We start from the raw sequence: 19,987 nt of genomic DNA on the forward strand, positions 1-19,987 counted from the left end.
GCCTCAGTTAACATGCCACTTCTGAGAAGTCTGTTGGATGCTTGACACAACGGGGCTGAACTACAAAAGAGAAATTAGGCCTGGCTAGGCCTCTGTGGTTTCCCACCGATCCCAGCAAGTTGTGGAGGTCTAGCAGCTGGAACAATTAACACAAGGAATCGAGGAGTCCCACTTTGGGCGGAGGAAGGAGAAGGGCAAGAGTCATCTTATTGCCTTTATTTCGCTGTCTGCCCAGGTGGCCCCACAACAGGGCACAGGGCCAAGCTTGTACACACTCATGCTCTCTGTGCAGGCAAGCATGTGTACAACACACACATACACACCCCCCATACACACATACACACACGCGCACACACACATGTACACACACACACACACACACACACACATCTCTGGCTCTGTGAGTCAGTCTCTGGGAGGCGAGGGCTGCTCCTCAGCCTGCTCCTGCCTGCCCTTTTATGACAGCACCAAGGGCAGGGGTGGGGCAGGGCCCTCAGCCCCCAACAAGTCCCTGTGCAAACTGGAGGTACCAGCTGGCTTCAGGATGGGGTGCCATATTTCCCCGTTTCCAGAAGTCCCCTCCTCCACTTCCTGGGAGAGGGAATACTCTCTGCTTACCTGGTGGGGGCAGACCCCTGCCAGGGCTGGGGCCTGAGGAACCCAGGCTTACCCCCACCTGACCCTACCAGGATCTCCACTACTGAAGCACAGCCAAATCTGAGTTGTGAAGATTTCCCCACTGGAGAGCAGGAAGGCCTGGGCCCCGAGGCATCTGGGGAGGGGTCATCATCCCCTCTTCTAGCCCATCTTCAATATGAAGAGGTTTGGGGCACACTTCCTGGGAGGGAGCACAGGCCTGGAGAAGTCACAGCAAGGGTCCTCCCCAAAACTTCCATCTTCTGGACCATAGCCAAAGGCCAGACATCCCAAAGTCTGGCGGGCTGGTCAGAATCCTTGTGCAGTCCGGGGGGCGGCACCCCCCTGGGTGGAGCTAAGTGTCAGACCTGCACAGGCAGGGTCTGGTTCATCTGCAGCCGCATGTCCTGGATACTGCTGAGGATCTTCTTCTGGTGACCCGCCAAAGTGACCCCAATCCTCAGCAGATCTCTAGAGACAGAAACATGGCCATCAGTCCCTTCCCTTCTGCCTGCCACCCAGGGCTCAGCCGAAGCTCCTGCACCTCGGGGGGACACTTACTCTGCCGTCATCTGGGCCACCAGGTCAAAGGATGCGAACCCAGCACTGACAAAGCTCTCCTTATACCTCCCCATCTTGATGGCGTCCAGCCAGTCGCCCACTGTCGTGAAGGTAGTATAGTCCGGGACTGTGCGGTCCAGGAGGGGCTGGGACATGCTGTGGACAAAAAAAAAAAAAAGTAAGGAAAAGAGTGACCTGGTACATGCAGGGAGCTGGGGAGTAGGGTTCGGGTTGTCGGTCTGTGGAGTTAGGACACTGACCCGGATGGGGCACTGGCGATGACCTTGAGGCTGGCAGCATTGCGGATAAGCTTGTCTAATGTGTTGACGATTTGGGAGAACTTGGGTCTGAGGTTCCGGTCCCGCACCCAACAGTCCAGCATGAGCTGGTGCAGGGCAGTGGGGCAATCCATGGGGGGTGGCAAGCGATAGTCTTGCTCTACAGCGTTGATGACCTGGAGAAAGGTAGGGAATGTGAAATGAGCTCCCCTCCACACCCTGCCACCTCCCGCCGAGCGACCACCCTTCCTCAGCTCTACTCACATCCTGGTTACTCATGTCCCAGTAGGGTCGCTCTCCATAGCTCATGACCTCCCACATGACAATTCCGTAGCTCCAGACATCACTGGCAGAGGTGAACTTCCGATAGGCTATGGCCTCTGGGGCGGTCCAGCGGATAGGGATCTTCCCTCCCTGGCGATGGGAGGAAATGCCCATCAGTTCCGAGCCCCTGCCTGGCCAGCCTTCCTCTCCCTCCAATCCCTCCCAGTTGCTTCCTGTACCAGGGAGCTGGTGTAGGTTGGATCTGAGGGGTCATCCTCCAGGAAGCGGGAGAGGCCAAAGTCAGACACTTTGCAGACCAAGTTGCTGTTGACGAGGATGTTGCGGGCAGCAAGGTCACGGTGCACGTAGTTCATTTCGGACAAGTACTTCATGCCAGCGGCAATGCCCCGCAACATGCCCACCAGCTGAATGACTGTGAACTGCCCATCATTGAGCTGGAGGCAAGAGGGAGGCTCAGCTGGGGCCTGCTGCCTCCCCACAGGCCCCTGGCTTGCCTGCCTGTTTTCTCTAAGCCCTCTGAGAACATGCTTTTCAGCTGTGTGCAGATGTGTTAAACAGAGACGGGTGTGAGCTGCCCTACTGTGTCGTGCGGCTTGTGCACAGCATCCCCATGGTCCCTGTGAAAATCTAGTATGTATTACCAGCCCTGTTTTATAACTGAGGTGGCTGAGATTAGGAAAGGCTAGTATTTGCTGGATTGAGATTATACAGGCAGTTAAGAGAGGAGCTGGCATTTAAGCCAGGTATTTTCCCATACATTCTTCCTCCCAAGATGTGCAGACTTTGAATAGGGTCTCTGACTTGATGGTGGGCATAACTGCCCGACCTAGCTGGCTCAGGATTGGAAGCGGCTCTTACCCGAAGGAAGGAGTCCAGGGCACAGTTCTCCATGAACTCGGTGAGGATCATAACTGGACGACTTTTTGTGACCACACCCTCTAGGCGGATTATATTGGGATGGTCAAACTGACCCATGATGGAAGCTTCGCTCAGGAAGTCCCGCCGCTGCCTCTCGGTGTAGCCCACCTTCAGCGTCTTGATGGCCACGAACACCTCCCGGCGGCCAGGAAGTTTCAGCCGGCCCCGGCACACTTCCCCAAACTCCCCTGCGGAGCACAGGCACAGGTCACACGGTGTTTCCGGGGTCTTCCCGGCGTCCCACCCACCTCTGCCTTGCTCCCGGGTTACTCACCAGCTCCGATCACCTCCTCGATCTTGACACAGGACACATCGATCTCCTTGGCGAACTCTCGGACGGCCTCGTTGGGGTCCTCGTAGGTGAAGGGGTCAATGTAGACTTTCATCCCAGGAGCAACTATGGGGGGAGAGGGGCAGGCACAAGAGGATGGACTTCAGGCCATAGGCAGGGACCGGCCCTGCTGGGTGAACTCTTGCCGGGCCTCCTTGCTGAGCCTGCCCCATCCTCTGTGCCAGGCCTGTATCCTGCCCCTCCCCCACGAGAATGCTGAGGAACCACATGAGCTAGACGCCCAGGATTCCTCCTCTTGTCTTTCTCCCTCATCGCTCATCACACTCGAGCGGCTCCCCAGTTCCTCCTTCCCCTTGCTCCTTCCCACTGCCCAGCCTCGTCCAGGCCTTCCACGCTACTGCAATAGCCTCCCGGCTGGGCTCTGTGCCTCCGCACTTTTCCCACCCAGCTGCCCCGTGTCTTCCTGGAACAATACGCTCACTGTCTTCCTCCTCCACTGACAGCCTTTCCAATTACCTGCGGGAGAGTCAAGTCCGAACTCTGCCTGCTGTTTAGGACCCTCCAAAGGGCTGGCCACACTTCTCAGCCTGGCATTCTCACAGCTGTCAAACCAATCTCCTCACTACCCCCACAGCCGGGCACACAGCCGGGCACTCCACGCCCTTCACTTCCTTCCAGAGGCTCCTTGAGCCGGGAATGCCCTCCTCCCCCGACGTAAACCCTGCTCCTCCTGCCACTTCCTCTAGGAAGCCTTCCTCTTTGAACTCTTGGTGTCCTTTGCCACAGCAGTTAGCACCTAATTGTTTCCTGTGTGCCTGCGGAACCTTGTTCCCACAGGACTTACAGCCTTTGGGACAGGGGTTACATCTTAGACTCTAGGGCTAGCAAGCTCAGGGGACCTGGAATGAGGGAGGGATCAGGAAACGGTACCCTACTAGAAGCAGCCAGTGGGAAGAAGGGAGGGAGTCTCTAAGCCTACAGGAGCTGGACACTGGGGGCCGAGTGACAGGTGACACTCACTGTACTGCTGCAGCTTCTCCGTGTACTCTGCGTCAGGGCCATGGCGCTGCTTCCTGCAGGGGCAGAGTAGAAGGCGGCAAGGGTTTGGGTGTGGGAACCCATGGCTGGTGGTCGTATCCCGGGACTCTGGGTAGGGGCTGGAGTCTCTGGGAGCAGGGACCAGCACAGAAGAAGACAGGGTGGGTTGGAATAGGCGAGGCAAGCCCGGGCCCAGGATGGTTGCGGCTGGGAAGGGAGAGCGCTCAGTCTGTGGTGCGGCCATGGCCTGCCGGTACCTGAGGCAGACGAGAGCGATGACCACGACAACCACCATGAAGACAAACGCGGCGACGGTGGAGCCCACGATAAGGGGGAGTTGCTCTTGAAGCTGCTGGGCACCTGAGCCTGGAGATGAAGGATGGGTGGTGAATGAAGGCACGAGAAAGATGAGCTGGCGCAGGGGCTGGCATGCAGTGGCCGAGGGGTGTACCTCTTTCACTCGTGGTCTCAAACTCAGCCGGGTGGCTATACTGTCCATAACCCGCCACTGTGCGAGCCCGGACCTGAACTACATAGCGAGCGTCAGGCTGCAGTCCATCCAGCTGGACGGAGTTCTTCTGGCTCGTCACGGTGGAGGCGATGCCTTTGCTCTGCAATGCCACGAGAACGGAGGCATCTTCAGGTAGGTCTTAGAGCTGACTGACCCTCAACCATAATCAAGCTTGCCCGGTGCTTTGGCTCCAATCCCAAAGGTCCCTAACACTATCTGGGTGAAGTCTTGTCCCTGTTCCGCCCCAAGCCTCCTCCTGACCCTTGCGATTCTTACCTTCTCAAAGTACTTCATTTCATAGTCCAAGATGACCCCGTTAGGCCGCTCTGGGGGTGCCCAGGACAGGGTCAGGCTGCTCCCCGAGCGGCTATGCAAGTGGAGTGTGGGGACTTCGGAGGGGGCTGGTGAAGAGAAAGGAAGACTAAGGACTCCTGAGCCTGGGCATCCTTCCTAAAGAACCCCCGGAGGTGCCTCAGCCTCTGTAGCTATGGCGAGAAGACCCAGGTCCCCCTCTCACCGGCCTGGTTGGTGGTGATATTCACAGCTGCATAGCGGGGTGGCAGAGGGCTTTTGCCCGAGACACCGTTGACTGCCTGCACCTCAAAAGTGTAGCGTGTGTGGGCCAGCAGGTGGCTAATGTGGACCCGGCGCTCCGTCAGGCCCAGCTGCCGAGGCACAAACTCCACGTTGTCGTCACAGCGTGAGCAGGTTGCGGGCCCCCCAGCCCCCAAGCTTCCGTGGCACTTCTTGCAGATGACGTTATAAAGGAGGTCATCCCGTCCACCAAGGTCCCGGGGTTCGCTCCATTCAAGGATCAGTGAGGTCTCGTTCACATTGGAGATCACACCCCGGGGTGGAGATGGCACGGCTTTGGGGACATAAAAGGAGAAATAAGTCAGAGGCCCAGGACCACCTTTCTGCCCACTCTGCCTTGGACACATAACCCTATGCACAAAATCTTCCTGCACTTACTTCTTCACTGGGGAGACAGGACTCTTGTTTACCCTACAAGACGTACAGCAGTGTTACCCCCCACCCCAGAAGCCTATCTTGATTGTCCTCTCCCATCTCCTGTACCCTGCAACATCATTTTGAGGCTCAGCACTTAGCACACTATGTGGTTTTATCTGTTTCTACAATTTGATGCTAAGGTCCTTAGCGATACCTTACTCTCCTTTATATCCACTGCACCTGGCACCATGTTCTGGTGTACCAAAGGCGAAGACAGGGAGAAAGCAGGGACCAGCACGCCCTTAGGTCGGAGGACCTCTTATGGCTACATCTGGGCCGGAAATGCAGCAGACAAAGGAGCAATGAGCTGGCAGGTCCCTCGCCAGCTGCTGACACCTGCTAGCGGCTAGCAGGACCTTGTTAAAATGCAGGTAGCGGAATAAGCTGGATTCTTGTTCAAGAGCAATTGCCTCCTAGGAGAGGTCTCGTGCAAATCGTCTAACCCCCTAAGTATCAGTTTCCCCATCTAGAAGGAGGGGCTATCTCACTGCCTTCGGCTAAGCTTCAGCTTCCCCATCTAGAAGGAGGGGCTATCTCACTGCCTTCGGCTAAGGTTCAGTTCCCCCATCTAGAAGGAGGGGCTATCTCACTGCCTTTGGCTAAGCTTCAGCTTCCCCATCTAGAAGGAGGGGCTATCTCACTGCCTTTGGCTAAGGTTCAGTTCCCCCATCTAGAAGGAGGGGCTATCTCACTGCCTTCAGCTCTCTTGCCAGCCCCAGAAGGAGAGGCCTGCAGAGGGGAAGAGGAGCTCACGTACTGGTGCAGGCGCTGTCGGCAGAGTCTGAGTCCGCACGGTAGAAGTTATTGTGGCAGGTGCAGATGCTGGCAGCTGGCGCAGTGGTTCGGCTGTTCGGGGGGCAGGGGAGGCAGGGTCCCTCTCCTTGCTTTGCCTTGTAACTCCCGGGGGGACAGGCTGCAAGAGAAAAGAGGACAGCACATGTTATCTCCCTTCTCTGCAGACATTCCAACCTTCCCTCCTCTGAGAGAACCTGGCCTTTCCCAGCCTATGTCTTAGCTCCTCCAACTCCCAGACCACAGGAGCAATGCTTCTGTTGCCCAACTCCAGCTACGGCTGCAAAGGGCCCCTTTGCCTCACAGAGACCCCCGTCAGCAGATCCCTCTTCATTCCTATCCCCCCACCTCCCACCTGTGTCCATCACCTGGACAGTCTGATTTGTTGACACAGGGCAGGAAGAAGAGGAGGGGATAGGATGAGGCCACGGGTTGGCCTCACTCTGTACCCGCTGAGATGCCCCAGCTTTCCCTAAGGACACTCCCGAGAGAGTAATTCTCGAGAACCCTCATGGATAGTGTCACAGTCAGAGGTAGGGCCCCCTCTGCAGACAGCTCCCGGCAAACCTCTGCTCCCACCTGCCAAGGAGCAGGGCAGGGGTGAGGGCTGGGCAGGAGTAAGAAGAGGAGGAAAGAGGGGGCAAGAAAACAGAAAGAAGGCTGGGGTCACCTGGAGTTCAAAGTCTCAAAGCCCCCAGGGGACCTGTCCCAAGCCACTCCTGAGCCCAGAGCCCTGGACATCCCTTCCCATCTCTTCTGTCAACCACATTCGTCCCTGTGGCACGGGCTCTGCGCATTCCCCATGTGTAGGGTGGCGATAATATTTATTATTAAAAATCAGAATATTTACAGAGTGAAGGGGCCCTGGGATTGGAGACAGGATCACAGACACGACTGGGGGCTGTCCTGGCCACACTGAAGAGACTTGTCAATCCACCCGGGTGATGACCTCTGTGTGTGGGGGGGTCACCAAGCTTTCTGAGGCCTAGAGCTGGGACTGAGCTCTTCTTTAGGGTTTAATCTCCCCTCATGAAGGTGATATTCCATCCTAGCTCTTTGAACCAGTGGGGGAGGGGGCAGAGGCCAGGCCAGCCTGGTTGCTATGGGAACCAGCCTGCACTTCCTGCCAGGGACCTGCAGAGTGTTAGCCCTTCTTCAGGCTGTCAGGCTCATCACCCCCACCGGCTTTCCACACTTGGGAAGAGGAAGTTTCCAGCAGGTTCCTAAAGAGAAGCAGGAGGGGGGGCGGGGGGGCCAGTGAGGCAACCCCAAACCGGGGCCTCACAAGGCAGGCCAGGCTGATGACCTGGCCCCTCACACCGGGGCTATGATAAGAGCCATTCCCATTCTGGGAGGCACCATCACAAGCCCCACAGAGAAGTGGGCAGAGAGAAGAGACAAGACCCTCACACCTTGCCGGGCTTCAGCTCTGGGTGGAGAGTTAATGCCAGCTCCGACATTCCCTAGCTGGGAGGCCGGCCGAGCAGAACCTCCCCGAGTCTCCATGTTCTTTGGCAAAATAGGGAGAGAACTGGGATCACTTTGCAGGGCAGTGGTGAGGCTTGGGCGAGAAGGCCTCATCTCGGGGATTTTACGGCTGGGAAGCCAGTAGATCGGGAAGTTTGATGAGACTCGGCCAGTCTCCCTGTGAACAATCCCTATCCCCCATTTGTCTGCACACTCCTGGGACCGGTGACTCCCAGCAGACGACGACGACACGAGGTCCCAGGGCAGGGAATCATTTGCTCATCCCCACTTACAGTCTTGGGAGACAATCTCTACTACTGCTCCTTTTTGCAGGAGGAAGCCAAGGTTAGCAAGGTCGGATAGCTTGCACAGGCTCACAGAAGTAGTTAAAGTGAGGACGGGGGACAGGAGGGACTCGGCCTCTAACTCCATGCACACAGCCTCCCAGGAAACATGAACCCTTAGGACAAAGCAGAGGCCCCTCTAGAACTTTCACCATGAAGTGTACATTGGGGACAGGACCAAGGGGGCATCCCGCCCTCATTCGCGGGGCTTACTTGTCAAGCATTCACAAGGTCTCTACTCTCCATTTAAAGCCTCCATCTTTCTTGTTCCTAATCAGAGAGCTTCAGCTCTCTGGTCCTGGGGACTGCAGGTAGAGAGACTTGTGCATGCCAGGCAAGTGCGCTGCCACAGAGTGCGCCCTCAACTTTGTTTTCCTCCTCTCTTCCTCGAGTCTACTTTTCTTTCCCTCCTCCCTCAGGCCCCACTTACCACGGCACTGGGACTCCTTGGCAGCTGGCTCATGGCCAGTAGCGCAGGTGCAGGCGCCAACGGGCACCATCCACTCCCCGTCGCCATTGCAGTAGAGCTTGAGAGGCACCGACACCTCCACGGCGTTAGCGATGCAGGTTCCGGGGGCAATGACGAGCGAGGTGGGCTCCGCCCCCGTGAGGGTCTCGGGGAAGAGCGCGAAGCCGGCGGTGGTGGATGCACACTTCTTGTAGAAGGCACGCACAGAGATGAGTGACATGCAGGCACCTTGGTCCTGGAAGGCCAAGTAGAAGCCAGCCTTGGAGAGCGGCCCGAAGCTGCGAACCTTGGTGTTGACGCGCCCAGCATCGAGCCGGGAGAAGCTCTCATCCGGTGCAATGGTGTCCACTTTGACGTAGGGGTTCTCCATCCAGAAGGGAGAGGAGGCCGAAGCCACATCGCTGTCAGCCTCATAGTAGAAAAGGTTGAAGGTTTCCTTGCAGGAGCCGGGGATGTTGGGGATGCTGTTGCAGTCTCGCACGGTGAACTTGAGCTCCACGTAGACGCGCTGCACTTCCCGCCGCCAGATAAAACCCGTGCGAAGCCAGTTGTTCTGGCTGGACTCGCGTACGTTACACACCTGATACGTTCGGATAGGGTTCATGGCTTCATCGTAGCCACTTACTTCTTCCCACTGAGTGTGGATCAAGTGAAAAAAAAAAGAGTGAGCCATTTCCCTCGTGTCTGGGGCTGCTGCATTTACCTCACGGGGTGCTTCTGTGGCAGGTGGCTGAGCATACATACACAGGTTCAAAACCCAGCTTACTGGGTGACCATGTCACTCAACCTCTCGGTGTCTCAGTTTCTCGGTCCGAAATCAAGAGCTAATTAACATACCCGAGGAATACAGAACTCAGTCAAGAGAGCACCCAGAACAGTGCTGAGACCTTGGGAAGCCTGGGCTGAGTCCTAAGTGTGTGTGATCTTGGGGGTCTTGGTTTCATCGCCGAGTGGGGCTGACTGGAATTAAATGAGGTTGCGAGGAACTAAACAGCGCAACTTGGCTAATCTGGCCTGACAGAGAAAGCATTTGGTGAACGCTAGCTGTCGACACTACCGACACATTTCATTGTCACGAAAATTCCACAAGAAATCCAAGGCTTATAGAAGAGACAGACCAGCCCACATCACAGGTGGCCTGGTGACGGCAGAGTCTGTACTGTCATCACACCTAGGGCCCCAGGGCTCAGCCTAGCCACGAAGGCCACCTGGGGACGCTCATTCCAATAGCTGAGAGATATTAGAATGGCAGGAATTTCATAGTCAAGAAATTGAGGCCCAGAAAAGTCAATCGCCCGGCTCAAGGCACACAGTGTGGTAGAGAGCTGGGGCCCAGGCTTCTTCCTGGCTCATTCTCCCTTCCTTCCTCCCTTTCTTTTTTTCTTTTTTAAAGGCAGGTTCTCACTATGTAGTCCTGGCTGTCCTGGAACTCACTACGTAGACCATGCTGTCCTAGAACTCGGAGATCCCCCCACCTCTGCGACAAAAGGCCTGTGCCGCTATGCTGGGCTTTGCCTCCTGGGTGGGAGGGGGATAGTCTAGATGGACTTGGAAGGGCCAGCAGGTCAGGATGCCAGGACAAAGACGGGACAACAGACAGAAGAATGAGAGACACGAACATTCCAGGAGGTGAGGACAGAGGCAGCCCATCTCCGGACCTTGGAGGGAGAAGGTGTGACACCAACCCATAGTCAGTAGAGAAGATGGGGACGTCTTACCCCACTTTCTGGGTGAGATGTCCATGCCAGTTCAGACGTCACCCATTTCGTGTCCATGAGGGTCTCTGGGGGAACATCAGGAGGAAACGTCAGGTCAGCCGACCTCAGAATGAGGAAGTCACCCACGGATGGAGGGCGGTAAGAAAACAGTTCCCAGCAGGCACAACCTCTCCCAAAGCTCCAAAGAGCCCTTCCCTTTCCCCAGAGGTGACCCTGAAGTCATCCCCAAAGGTGTCACAATTCCTAAGGTGTCAGTCAGCCTAGCTGGCTAAGGGTAGCTGTCTGCCTCTGACCCCGGGCCTGGGCTAATGAAGCTGGAGCAAAGGCTGGCTCACACACCTCAGGCTCGGCTAATCTCCACACAAAGGGGCCAGCAGGGCCTTTATCCTGGAACAAAGGGCTGTGGGCTTCAGACTCTGCAGTCCCGGGCCTTCCCTGACTCCATTCCTAGCACAAAGGCCCAGCCTCACACACTGCCCTGGGGAGGGAAGGGAAGAGCAGTGGCAGGCCAGGGCCTGCTCCCAGCCTCCCACTCAGCCACCTGTGGGGGCTGAAGCGAGGATGCTCTCTGAGGTAAAAGGGACAACTGATGCCCAGGACTCAGTTCAAAGCTTCATGAGAACCACGTAGAAACCTCTGCTCACAGTCCTCACAGGAGACGGAAGCCTAGAGTTGGTGTAGTCTGGTAAAGCTGTTAGGACCCGGGGCAAGGCGCTGACGGGAGCTCAAGTGTGCAAGTGCAGCTGACTCAGTAGCCAATCCCTCGGAAGGGACCAGAGATCTGGCGGGAAGGCACATGCTTGTAATCCTAGCACCATGAGGTTGAGGCTGAGAGGACGGTGTGTGTGTGTGGGGGGGGGGGGGTTCAGCTTAGTCTAGGGTACACACTGAAACTGTCTTAAAAACAAACAAACAAAGCTTGGAAACGGTGTCCCAACCAAACTTCTGCCTCCAAGAAACCTTTCTTGGATTTCCAAGTCAGGTGAGTTGCCCTCCTTCCTGTCTCAGGGCCAGCCCCCCTCTGTTCCGAACTTGGGGTTTCCGGTCAGGTCCGCTAGCTCAGTCATGGGAGGGGAACGTTCCACACATGAATTTGCATCCCTAAAGGCTAGTTCTGAGCTTTGGCTAGACAACTGAAGACAGCTGACTCCAAGATCAGACCTAGCACGATACCAGGAAGGGAAGGGACTCCCAACTTCTTCCCTGTAGCCCGAGAGCCAAGACAGCTTCAACTTTGGGTTTGATGGGCAGGGCTGCCCCAGAACTTTGAGAGGCTGTCATGTTACATCCTTGGTGGTGTAGCTGAGGGTCCCTAAAAGATCTGAACCCAACATGTTCCTGCAGAACCTGGCAGAGAAGCCAGTGGATGGGTACCGCAGGGGTAGAGTGTAGCAGGTATGCACTGTGGGGAGCTAGGCGCGAGAGCTACACAGCTGGTGGTCTTTCCAGGGCTGGCCACATGGCACATTGTCCCAGCCTTCTGTGGCAGACAGACCAACAGACACACATCTGGCAGGTGGTCCTTCAGAGAAGCAGAGATGGGCAAAAGCAGGGGCCCAGAGATAGGGAGGCAGAGCAGGGGCTTAGAGAGGATGGGCCAAGCAGGAGGGACTCTGGCAGGCTGGGACCAGACAGCAGGGATGCTGGGCAGCGGACTACAACAGACAGTAAGATGAAGAGACAAGGAGGCCCAAAGAGACATCGACAGAGACGGAGAGTGCCAAGTGGCCTCTTCCCCAGCCGGCAGCCTGGAACAGTCCTGTCCCTGGGAGCAGCCGATCCGCGTAGAGCCAAGCACACCCCCTCCCCCAGCCAACCAGCCGGCCAGTCCGCCTGCTTGTCTGCCCGCCGCCGCCCGCCGCTGCCCGCCCGCCGGAGCAGGCAAGGGCTCCCACTGCTCCCGCGCGCTGCCTCCCACCTCCCTCTCCCTCACTTCCTTCTGCTCAGCCTGTGCCAAACCCATCTGGAACTGTTTAAACCCAAATATTCAGCCCCCTCCCCCTCCAGCCAGATTCCTCCACAGTTTAAAACAAGCCCTGCGCTGGCTCCGGGAGGAGGGGAGGGGGAGGAGAGAGGGGAGGGCAGGAGGCGGGCGCAGGAGGAGGGAGAGAGGGAGGCTCTTCATTTCTGTTTAATTTCTGGAGAGGGAGGGAGGGGGATCAGCCTTTGGCCATCGCTCAATCTCGGCACATTTTTCCCATTAATGAGGAGAGGACTTGGGTTTCCAGGCCTGTGTGCCTGAGGAAGAGCTCGGGCTCCGGTCACCCGGGTGGGGAGGAGGCGGGCCGCTCTGGTTTCCCCACTTCTTTGGGGGAGAGGAGGGGCCTGTTCCTTGCAGTCTGCCCCAAGCACGGGAGGGAGGTCTAGGGCAGACATAGTATCAGTACCCTGGACTGGCTGAAGATTATAGCACCCATCTGCCCATGGTACTGGGAGGGAGATCTTTTCTCTGCGGTGAAGACACAGCACAGGGGCTAAGAACAAAAGAGCAACGTGAGCAAACCTCCAAATACCCCTAGCTGCTGCTCACACACCGGGCCCACCCCCACCAGGTGGTTGTAGAAGGAGATAAGAAAGGAGGGCCACCCCAAGACCCCGAAAAGTCACTGGGAGGAACGGGGGCTTCGATGCAACACCCTTTCAGTTTTCCACAGGGCCACAGCCATAGCAAGGAGCTGTGACAGCGACTCCGTGGCTTTCACCTGTGGACAAACACAGCAGTCGCACAGGCAGGACCCAGTTCTCAGCGGTTGGGCCTGTTTCCCACTACTGGGACCAAAGAAGGGCAAGTCAATACATATGGTGGACACATACACACAGAGCCATAGCCACCCGTGAACACGCACACGGCCCCCCACACAGCTAGTCTGTCTTTTTCAGACACGGATGCACATGGCACAAACGGATTAGCCTCCTTAGCCAGTCCCAGAACCTGCTAGCTCTAGGCAGACCCACTCTCGGCCACACAGCCTTCCTAAGGACAGGCACACCCAATCCAACAGGACATCGTCCTCACACACAACTGCACAGCTACAAGCCCTGCATACAAAGATTTCCCTTCTTAGACTCTCTTACACAGTCACATGGAAAACATACTACAGCCCCATGAAGGCGCATGAAAATGCAATATAAGAATCAATCCTTAACCTGGAGGTGATGGCGCACACCCTTGATCCCAGCATTCAGGAGGCAGAGACAGGAAGATCCCTAAGAGTTGGAGGCAGAGGGAATTCCAGGACAGTCAGGGCTATGCAGAGAAATCCTGCTCCCCCTCCCCCCCCCAAAAGCACCACTCTCACTAATGTAAGCGTGACAACTTGGAGGGTCTACATGCGGTAGACACACACACTGAGCACGTGTGTCTGCTGTACCGCTTTGGGGGTATCTGTAGTAGAGCAAAGGAAGAGTTGGGAGAAGGTGCTCTCGTCCTGCCTCTCACAAAGGCAGGGCAACCCCGGTTCTGCTTCCTGTTGTCCTAGCTAAGGCAGGAGCTGTCAGTCAGGTCACAAGGCTGGGGGTGGGGCAGGGGCATTGAGATGATTCTGGGCGTGGCTGGGTGCGGCCTCCCCAGGTAGAGCCCCTGCCTAAGCAACAAGCCACTTCCCTGGCAGCAAAATGGCAGTGTGTGGAGGAGTCCTAAGCCTTGAGGAGGGGAGCGCCATTCAGCAGTTTGGCTCAGGAGCTGGTATACTTAAGTCGGAGAGTTGGCCCGATGGGGGCATTGTGGACGCCCAGGCTTGTCTCTGAGGGTCTCATTTGACCACACCAGTGCGAGAGGGCAAGCCGAGAGCCGTGCTGTGTGCCCTGGTGAAGGGTCAGGCCCACTCAACTTTATTGCATTACCAGACCCCACAGCCCCTCCCGGTTCCAAGTCACTCAGAACACTCCAACCTGGAGCAGAAGAGCCACCAAGGGCCCAGGAAACAAAAAACAGACAGAACTGAGAAGCCTTTGGCCTAAACCCAAACTGAGGACTCTGAGGTAGTAGGAAAGGTCATAGTTTAAGGTTAGGAAAGCAGGGGGCAGGGTGGGCAGAGGAGGGCAGGGTCTGGGCAGAAAGGGGTGCCCTGAAGTCTGTGACAGGTTGGAGAAAACTACCCCTGCCATCCCCATCCCAACAGTCCCTACCTTGTTCCCAAGCAGGGGATCAAGGCTCCCCATTTCTTATTCCAGTCAGTTTTTGTGTGTGCATGTACCAGCTGGGAAGGCCTGAGCCGACAAGGATTTGGGGGATCCTACTCTAGGATCTGAGGGGGATGTGTGTGTGTGTGTGTGTGTGTGTGTGCACACGTAAGCAGGTAGTTGTAATGGAGGTTTCTGCTGTTGTTTCTTTTTGGTTTGTTTTGAGTTGCCTGGCTTCCCCAGGGCTACTTTCACATCCTTGGTCCCCACATAGGGGATGCTGGGGAGGGGACCATCTCCGAACAGAGAACACATTTTGTTTTTTATTCTTCCCCTCAGATCATGGGGATTTATAATTAAATAAACCTGAGAGGGAGAAGAGGGGAGAAACACAGGGCAGGGAGCCCAAGGGCCTCAATGTTCCCACCCTGGCTGGCTCTGCCAGTCAGCCTGGACCATAGACAGCTGGCCCTGGCAGGAGGCCTCCATCTCTCCTTGGGATTGCTGGTCCAGTGGTCTAACCAGGAGTTGAGGCGGAAGGCCATGGGAGACTTGGCCTTAGGATAGCCCTTGGGCCAAGGGGCCACTCCCACCCCATCAGGTACCCAGCTGCCACCTCCCCCTGCCCAAGCCTGACAAACCAGTTTGACTCAGCACAACAGGCAGGCCTACAATTTTCAAACTATGCAGGCCTGGTGATTCAGCCTCTTCTGCTGTTTGATTAGTGGAAGGCTAGTGGCGGAGGCCTTGCCCACAACAACCCAGGCTTCAGCTCTCAGTTGCTTGGGCCAAAGTGGCAGCGGTGGTGGCAGCCCCGGCCGAGAGGAGGGCACTGAGAAACAAATTGGTTCCCCTAGATACCTGCTGCTGTCTCTCCTCAGATCTGAAGCTCTGGTGACAAATAAGAACAGGGGTGGGGGGCCACAGGGGGGGGGCGGTGGGTGGAGGAATCCCAGAGACAAGAGAAAGAGGTGGTAAAGCAATCCATGATAATCCCGGGCTGTGACCCCTGGCAGTTCTGCATTCTCAGGGTCACACCGGCTAACCTCAGAGGACAGAGGCTCGCTGCTGTTTCTCCCTCAGGGCCAGCTCCTCTGCAGTGAGGACTTAACTAGCATGGCTAAGTGGGATGTCCCCACCCCACCTCTTACAAGCTGGAGCTCTTTCTCTTTTCAGACTTTCTCAAATGCATACAACTGACCTGTGGCTCAGACACCAGCCCTCATCTCAGGTCCCGTTCTCAGCTTGTCTCACCCCACTGAACACCACTTTCCCACTTATTCATGGTCCTGACTGGTAGAATGGTCTGGGCTATGGGGGAACCAGAGAAAAATGCTTAAAGGAAAAGTGAGCGATGAGTGGCCTCATAGTTCCTAGGGCAGTTTCTGTGTGTGTGTGTGTGTGTGTGTGTGTGTGTGTGTGTGTTTCGCGCCTGCGCTGTGGGGCAGTCGAAGCGTAAAGGGGGGAGTGGCAATTTTTCGGCTAGAAAGGACTAGTAACATCCTGATTCTGCCCAAATGGAAAACTAAGATGAGATCCTGGGATCTTGTGTAAACTCCAAGTGTGCAGAGAACGAACAGGAACCTGGTGTCAGACAGCACCCAACTTGTGGGTACACCATGGGCAGCATCCCAGCTCAGAGACCCTGAGTCTACACGCAATGACACTGTTGCTGAGAGCCGAACACAAGGGCAAACCACCTGAAAAGTTTGGAAGCTGGTGAAGGATCATCAGAGGACACACTGGACACAGTCTCCAGGACCTGAAGTCCGCCCATCACTCACTCCAAGCCCCAGAAGACAGCTGCTATTTAGTCAGGGGTCTGGTCTCTTTTATCTCTTTCCTCCTATGCCTCAGCTTTCCAGTCCTGCTTTTTCCTCCTCATTCCTTCCTTTCAGCCCCTCCAGCAGGAGAAGGACACTTCTCACAGCTCCTCTAAGAGCCACCCTGGGGTAATAATAGTAATAACAACAGCTAGTCCTTGAATAGCAACAACTGGGCTAAGTCCTGTCCACACACAAACAATTCAGTCTGGTTGGTATGGTTTCCATGTGAGAGCAGAAACCGGAAGCAGGTAGACACGAGGGTGGGCTCTACTCAACACCTCTGTCTCTTCTCTCTCTCTCACAGGGTCTGAGGCATTGCAGAAATGAAGACAATGATGGAAGCCACACTTGTAGGCTCCGCCACTTTCCAGGGACACCTTCACTGGCCTGGAGTCCCTCAGCCTAGCACTTGCTCTCACTCCCTTTCACAGCTGATCACAAGGGCCTCTCAGTCACTCCTTGGCCCAGAAGGCTTGGAGACCAGCTATTCGCTAGGGCCTGCCTCAGTGGGTCTGAGGATTGTGAGGGAAGAACAGGAGGAAGGGAAGGGCCTCCTCAGGTAGCTTTGCTCATCTTCCCCAAGCCACACTTCCCCACACACTCAGCTCTGCACCACTACCTACCACACTCCACAAAAGGGGCCATAGGACAGGTGACACACAGCTCTGCTAAGTGTATGTCTCAGAGTGCATGTGCCCATGTTACCTCTCCTGAGCTAAGACAGTCACAGATCTGGGAACTCCATAGGCTCCCTGGCTCACACCCTTAAGGCAATCAACAACAAAGCCCTACACTGGTTTCTCACGCCTGAGATCCTATCACACACATGTGGGTGAGTGTGTGTAAGTGTGGGTGCAACCTCGGTGGTGTCTCTGTGTAAATTTGCATGTGTCTACCCAGGTGAATAAATCTGTCAGCACAGTGGGCTCCAAAATAATGGGGACAATTTCCCCACTGGAGGAAATTCCAAAGCACCCGAAACCTCTAAGAACTGTTTTAGCGATTTTTTAAATTCCAATCTTTAAGTTTACAGTGTGAATTTAAGGACGGAACCAAATTTCATAGGGTTCACGTTTTTGTTCCTCAACTAAAAGTGTTGAGATCTGTCCAAGACACCAAACCTTAAGTACTGCCTATAAACCAGTTTTCCCTCAAATTCCGTGCCCCCCCCCCCACAATAAGGGAAGCTTTCACTCCTCACTGAAAGGGTTTACAATTTTTTGTAACACCGGGGAAACTGTATGTGACTCTAGCCTGTGTTAGTGACCTGTGCCGGTGTTCCCTGTGGGTTCATGTCAAGTGGCGTAAGTGTGAGCTCTCTTGTCTGGGCCAGTAACACTCGGGCTGTTTGTTTGTTCAAGTTCAATCTTTTCTCCGCAGCAGCAGCACTCTTAGTAGGTTTCACAGAACTCACAGACAAGGCTGACCTTTTCCCGCCGCGGATGACTAGTAGCCACTCGGCTCGGGAGCTACCCGGGCAAACCCTCATTTGTGAGGTTCAGTGGAAGCCCAAGCCCCCAGAGGGTCTTGCTAGAAGTGGGGGTGGGGTGGGTCCGAGAATGTGTACGACAGACACACACCTCATGTGTAGCTGGCACTTGAGAAACCATAAACAATGACAGGCCCCTCGCCTCTCCACCCCCGCAGCCATCCCCTGACAAAGCCGGGTGCACACACTCACGCTCACAGTTAACTCCAACGGGTTCCCATCCAGCGCAGCCCCCCAACCCGTGGAGTCCCGCTTCACCCCGCCCAAGCGTCCAGTCCCGCAGCCCCTGCCTTGTCTGCTGGGTCGCCCACATTTCCTCGCCTTCCGAGGTGCGAAACCCCGAGGGTCTCGTTTCTCTGCTGAGAGTGTAGGCTATTCCCACAAAACCCACGGCCGAACTGCGGCTTTTGGGAGATGGTGTTGAGTCCAGATGCCAGCAGTTCCCCCAAGCAAGGCTGCGGAGCCGGCAAGAGCCCAGAGCCTCCTTGGACGTGTGCTCAGTCCGTGGCCCCACACGGCGGGTCTCCCTGATAGCGCGCGGGACCCCGACGCCGCTCACCTTCCAGCGCCCAGCAGCCGGCGGGCATCAGCAGCGGCAGCAGCAGCCGAGCGAGCAGCGGCAGAAGCCCCGGCGGCGGGCGGGCTCGGGCCATAGCCCGGGGCGCTCGGGAGACCGAGCGGGGCCGCGCCGGCGGGGCCGAGGGCGCCCGAGGAGAAGGCTCGCGTACAGTCCAAGAGATCCCGGCAGGGAGGGGGCGCAAAGCAGACGGGCGGCTCCGTAACCGAGGTGTCGCCCAACCCCGCGCTCCGGGGAGATGCCGGCAGGTCGGTCCGCGGGAATCTGGACGGACCGGTCCAGGAGGATCCGGGGTGCTGCGTGACTCGACGCTGGAGGACTCGGGAGGCAGAGGGCGCAGGTGGTCGCGGCTCTCGGGGTACAGTCCACGGCGGGCCGAGCTCGGATCCCGGGCTCCGAGTGCGTGCGCCGTCCGAGGTAGGAGCCGGGATCTAGCTGCGCCGCTCACGTACTCACTTCTACTGGTCCTCGCGTTGGAGCGGCCGCTCTGGGCGAGAGGGGCGGGCCTACTGGCCTGCCCGTCAACACTCCGGCCACGCCCCCAGAGACCGGCCGCCCACTCACAGACCGCCCAGCCAGCTGGTTCTGCTGCGAGAGCACTCCGCTGGAGTTCAGTTGGCCGCTCCTCCACCGAGCCCACCCTCGGTGTCTTGGGGCCTGGAGCAGGAGGAGCTAAGGAAAAGATGAATTAGATTGGGCGGAGCCACACTGTCCATCAGCCGGATGATCACGCCCCTTTCGCCCATTGGCGATTAGTAACCAGCAGGAGTCCTAGAAGGTGATAACCAGATAGAACGAGCTGGGGGCGCCCCCCTGTGGCTTGCAGACCCCAGGGTCTCTGTCTAGCTTTTTTTTCTCCCAAGCACGTCCAGACCTAGCATAGGCCTTAGCAAGTGAGGAAAGGGCTGGGGGTGGAGTTTACCCACACACTGTCAGAGACTGCTCCCAGGGCTTCTCAAGGGTTTATTTATTCGTCCATTTAGACGTGATAATTTGTTTAATAAATACTTTTGAGCACCACCAATCCCCCAATGTATCAAAGAATGGCTAGGGAAGAGAAGCCCGTGTTATCCTGAGCTATGTGAGCTGTGGAGGTACCTTTAAAGCTCACAGCCAGGGGTAACAAACACTCCTGCAGAGAAAGAACCTAGATTTTTGAAGCACACATGAGGATCATTGCTAACGGCATCTGAGTGACAATATGAAAGATGAGTAATGCGCGTATTTCCAGTGAGAAAACACGCACTTCGTGTTAAGACCTAGAATCGACGTATCTGAAAATTCAGAACAGCTTAGGTGTGGAGTCAGAGATGAGAGACAGAAAGAGGCTGAGAAGTAGGTGTGGGGGATATACATATATGGGGGACTCATTCTATAGCCTTCTTCAGAGCTAGTTTGAAACGGGGCAATGCCCTATCAGATTGGCATGGCTGAACTGGGGAGGATGAACAGGCAGAAGCAAGAGAGAATCCCAGGAACTAGCGAAGGGACCCTGCAGTGATCAGGATGTGGCTTAGAAGAGGGTGATAGCTCTGAGGAGGAACCAACAAGGACAAGTTTGAAGTGTATTTAGGGGAAAGAGTTTGCCAGAATCTGTGACTAGGTGGGTGAGAGAGGTGCAGGCCTCAGAAACATCAAAGGGAACCTCCAGGT

The 19,987-nt window shown here is 56.3% G+C and overlaps 1 protein-coding gene across 1 annotated transcript; it reads right to left on the reverse strand.

Annotated features, from left to right (window-relative positions):
• Nucleotides 1–201: 201 nt before the first annotated feature.
• On the reverse strand, nucleotides 202–18,820 carry Ephb3 (EPH receptor B3). Its single transcript, XM_048453812.3, has 16 exons — nucleotides 18,317–18,820; nucleotides 10,321–10,385; nucleotides 8,564–9,236; nucleotides 6,288–6,443; nucleotides 5,037–5,387; nucleotides 4,796–4,920; nucleotides 4,460–4,619; nucleotides 4,266–4,374; nucleotides 3,991–4,043; nucleotides 2,953–3,075; nucleotides 2,619–2,866; nucleotides 1,979–2,194; nucleotides 1,740–1,889; nucleotides 1,458–1,651; nucleotides 1,198–1,353; nucleotides 202–1,107 (listed from the first exon to the last, which is right to left on the reverse strand). The coding sequence occupies exons 1-16, from the start codon at nucleotides 18,408–18,410 to the stop codon at nucleotides 999–1,001; spliced, it is 2,982 nt and encodes a 993-aa protein (XP_048309769.1). The 5' UTR covers nucleotides 18,411–18,820; the 3' UTR covers nucleotides 202–998.
• Between the last annotated feature and the right edge of the window lie 1,167 nt (nucleotides 18,821–19,987).

The sequence above is a fragment of the Myodes glareolus genome, chromosome 2 (assembly GCF_982192425.1).
Source record: "Myodes glareolus chromosome 2, mMyoGla1.1, whole genome shotgun sequence".
NCBI lineage: Eukaryota > Metazoa > Chordata > Mammalia > Rodentia > Cricetidae > Myodes > Myodes glareolus.